This window comes from Leptonychotes weddellii, chromosome X (genome assembly GCF_054177405.1).
Source record: "Leptonychotes weddellii isolate Sample4059 chromosome X, ASM5417740v2, whole genome shotgun sequence".
In the NCBI taxonomy this organism is placed as follows: Eukaryota; Metazoa; Chordata; class Mammalia; order Carnivora; family Phocidae; genus Leptonychotes; species Leptonychotes weddellii.
In genome coordinates this window covers 1,343,756-1,347,911 of record NC_138385.1, presented here as the reverse complement: position 1 = coordinate 1,347,911, position 4,156 = coordinate 1,343,756, and the positions used below count along the sequence as shown (strand labels likewise).

At 57.2% G+C, this 4,156-nt stretch overlaps 1 protein-coding gene across 1 annotated transcript in view; it reads right to left on the bottom strand.

Moving 5' to 3' along the window:
- ARHGAP4 (Rho GTPase activating protein 4) overlaps positions 1–4,156 on the bottom strand; it is a 17,309-nt gene extending 13,153 nt beyond the window's left edge. Inside the window, exons 1-4 of the mRNA XM_081808053.1 lie at positions 4,010–4,156; positions 3,551–3,585; positions 2,710–2,763; positions 163–231 (exon numbers count right to left, since the gene is read on the bottom strand). Of these exons, the coding sequence (XP_081664179.1) occupies positions 163–231; positions 2,710–2,763; positions 3,551–3,585; positions 4,010–4,084 (233 nt within the window). The 5' untranslated portion in view covers positions 4,085–4,156. The remainder of the gene's footprint in view (positions 1–162; positions 232–2,709; positions 2,764–3,550; positions 3,586–4,009) is intronic.

The following is a 4,156-nucleotide window of genomic DNA, read 5'->3' as shown; positions in this document are numbered from 1 at the left end:
GGGGGGGCGGCAAGCCCCGGGAGGGGAAGGAGGCTGGCCCCCAGGGAGGTGTTCTGTGCTCAGGCTAAAGGGAACAGGCCAGGCCCACCCAGCTGAAGAAAAGGAAGGCTGCTCTGGGGAGAGAGGGAGCCCGGCCGATCCGCTGTGATGGTGAGAACACAGAGCTGCCCCAGCCCCGTCACTCCCCGGTCCTTGGAAAGCCCCTGACTTGTTTGCTCTGCCACTTCCTGCCTTCCAGGTGCCTGGGACCCCAGGCAGGGTAGCCTCCTGTGAACACACACACGCACAGGGCTGCGTGCGGGCAAGGCTGTCACGGCGCTCTGCTGAACCTGCAGTGACCTGGTGGCCTTAGTGGCCAGGAACCTTGCCCTTGGCCCCCCAAGGGCAGCCCCACCGTGAGGGCCAACGGCCGGAGCAAGCTGGTTGGAGCTGACAAGTGAAGGAACTGAGAGAGCTGGCCTGCTTTCTGTCTCCGGTCCCCACTCCCCATCACCCACCCCACCTCCGGGCAGAAAGAGCCACACCCAGGGCGCCCACGCCGCTGGCTTTTGACACCTTATCGCTGGCTTGATTTGGCAACACTGCTTTCCCCACTAAAGCAAAGAACCGCCTGAATGACAAGCTTAAGCAACCTGCTACAAACACTTTTGCCACCCGCTGGGTGCCCAGGTGGGCACTGGGGATCCCAGGTAATAACACTGTCTGGGCTTCTGGCAAACAGGTCGCCCACTGACTCATCTCCATCCACATACCCAGGGAGGGACGTTAGTTGATTTCTCCATTCCGGAGATTGTTGATTACATACCCAGTCTGTGCCGGGCATGTTCTAGATGAGGAGATACAGTGGCAAAGACTGTTGACCAAGTGCTTGCCCTCATGAAGCTGCGATGGGAATGGGGGTACAGATCACAAGTGCACACAGGGTCATCTGGGTGGCTCAGTCAGTTAAGCGTCTGACTTCAGCAGCTCAGGTCAGGATCTCAGGGTCCTGGGATTGAGCCCCAGGTCAGGCTCTCTGCTCAGCAGGGAGTCTGCTTCTCCCTCTCCCTCTGCTCCTCCCCCCACTCATGCTCTGTCTCTCAAATAAATAAATAATATCTTAAAAAAAAACAGATCACAAGTGGACAGGTATATACTAGAATGTCCAGGAGCAAGGGATGCTGAGGAGGCAAACAGCAAGGTGAGGTCAGAGCTGGAGGTGGGGGCGGGAGGGGTTCTCTTAGAAGAGGGTGGTGGGGAGGTGAAGGAGGTGACAGAGGGGCCACAGGGCCATTTGGGAAAAGTGTTCAGGCCAAGAAAAACAGTGAAGGCTGTTGGACCCAGTGTGGCTGCTGGGGGCAAAGTGGAGACGTACGAGAGGCATTTCTGTCCTGCCAGTGACTTCCCGGGGGCTGTGGGCACGGGGCAGCCTCCAGGGGTTGTGCCTGCCCGGCATCCCCATCGCCTCCTCCGATCTCCCTCTGGGGAATGTCTCCTTCCTATTCTCAGCCCCTGGGTCCCTCTCCCAGACGCAGCTGCACACACAGTCCTTCAGCCCCTCCCCCCCCCCCAGCACTGGCTCAGCGACAGCCTGGGGGCCACAGTCCTCACGCCTTCCCTGGAATTACTGAACAGGAGAGCTCTCTTTCCACTGCGGGATCAGGCTGGGTAAACAGAAGCCAGAGGTGGGGGGTGCTTCCTGACAGTGAAACCAACACAGAGCAGGGCAGAGCCAAGTGAGACAGAGTCTCCCTATACCGTATGAGGCCAGGCTCCGGGGGCTGGCTCTCGGCTCCACGGGTCAGGTGGAGTGGGCTCCATGTCCCTTGGAATCTAGACATTCTTCACTGAATCAGGGTAACATTTTGGGGATAAAAGTACATCTCATTTCATTCTAAGCAAGACCTGAGATGTCCCAGCTCACCTCACCTTCATCTGCTGTTTGCCCCGCCCTCCCAGGGCAATCTTTCCCTGGAGACCAATTGCAACTGAACAGTGCTGAATAGAACAGCCATGCATCGGTTGGAACCTGGATTCGCACACTGGCTGGTGTCACGAAGATCCGTGACTGGGGCTTGGCCCCCAGCCTCTGGGCTGTCACTATCCAGCTCTCAGATCTCAGCTCAAATGCACTCATCACCAACCCCTCCCTGACCTCCCCCCAAACTAGGTTTGGCCCTCCTCCCACCCCCTTTCTTGACATCTGTGCTTTCCCTTTATAGTGAACCTGATTGTGTTAGGGGTTTTTGCTACATGCCTCCCCCCCAGGCCCTGTGAGCCCTGTGAGGGCAGGGGCTGGTTCTTTTGCTTAGCGCTGTATTCCCAGGGCCTAGGACAGAAGAGATGCATTGCAGAGCTGGGTCCTGGGCCCCACCAACACTTCCTGTGAGCAAGGCATACGGTCTCACTTCTGCTGACAAATAAAGCAAAAGAGAAGATGGCCACCGAAACCACGACTATGCTGACCTTTCAGAATTTAGGCTGTCAAGAGAGTGATCCTTTTTTTTTTTTTTTAGTATGGTAAAAAGTTTCTTTGGTGGGGAGGAAGGGTTTAGAAGCTAAAGTCACTGGAAACCCAGAGCAGGCAAGGAACATTTTAAAGACAGCCTGGCTCAAATTCCCAATTTTTCAGCGTAAATTAACTGGTCCATATTTGCTGACTGAAGAGTTTCCAAAGTCCTTCAGCTTCCTGACATTTTGGGGAAGCAGGATGGGGGTCATTATCTCCACCTGCGAATGATGAAGGCAAGGCTTCTCTCACCCTGCAAAGTCACCTCAAGCTGGCTCCGGGCAGCAAGCCACCTTTTCCAGACGGGGAGGACTCAGGCATACTTTGGTGTAAATTGCTCGAATTGGATAACTATGTTAGAACTGCATCTCGGGGCACCTGGGTGGCTCGGTTGGTTAAGCGCCTGCCTTCGGCTCAGGTCATGGTCCCACGGTCCTGGGATCGAGTCCCGCATCGGGCTCCCTGCTCACCTGGGAGCCTGCCTCTCCCTCTGCCTGCCGCTCCCCCTGCTTGTGCTCTCTCGCTCTCTCTGACAAATAAATAAATACATAAAATCTTAAAAAAAAAAAAAAAAAGAACCTGCATTTCTGGGTGGGAAGGAACTTCAAGGACCATTTCCTTCTCCCTCCTAGGGGTTGTTATTGCCGTGTGACCGTGTGCCAGGCACTTCTCCCTGAGCTTCAGTTTCCTTCATCGGTAAAAGGGAGCAATTAAGAGTGATATATGGGGTCACACATCTGAAGACACAGGGAAACTTTATGGCCCCAACTGTTGGCACTTGGATGCTACCTTCTTTCTTTTGGAAGAGTTACCTCGCCCTGGATGAGACAGGCAGAAGCTGTAGACTAAGAATTTGCAAAGCTGATTTGCATGTGATTTGCACAAAGTGATTATCAGAACCCAAGGAGGTCTACCCTCGGAAGGCTTCGGAGCTGGCCCTGCTGAATCTCTAAGGCCGATATCCACTGTGCCAGTCTGACCCAGAGACAGCAGCCCTCAGCTCTGAGCCACCTCAGTGCCCGAGAGAGGGCAAAGGAACTGGTTTCAAGGCAAAGCCATCACTAATCCAGGCACCTTAGGCACTCAGACTCCTTTACCTGGACCTCCTCGGCAAAACCAAGGTGCTCAATTTCACTCTGGCTACAATGCCACTTTCTGGGGGGCACCGGGTGCCCCCTTCCCTCACTCGGGCTCTTGGGTGAGGTGCAGGGAGAACCAGGGAGGGCAGAGCAACCAAAGGAAGGGAGGGAGGAAGGAAGGAAGGAAGGGGAAAGAGCCGGCGGTTGAGACCAAATGGGCGCGGAGAAGCGGGCAAAGGGCTCAGGCTCGGTGGGGGGTCGGGCTCCCTCCCTCCCTCCCTCCCTCCCTCCCTCAAGCCCCTCCTGAGGTCGCAGGGGGTGGGTTGGGGGAGGGGAGGAGCAGCGGGCCCCGGGCCAGCGGCGGGACTTTTCCGGCTCCCCCACGCCCTTGGGGTCTCGGTAGGGAAGCGGGGCCGGGGGTGGGGGGGCGGGCGCCCGACGCCCTCTCACCTTTCACTTGTGCCTCATACTCGGCCTGCAGCCCCCGCTCCCGGCGCAGCTTCCCATGCGCTGCCATGGCTTCCGGGCGGCCGCGCCGTCGAGCCCCACTGCTCCCACGCGGCCGCGAGCGGGCCGGGCGCCGGGACCT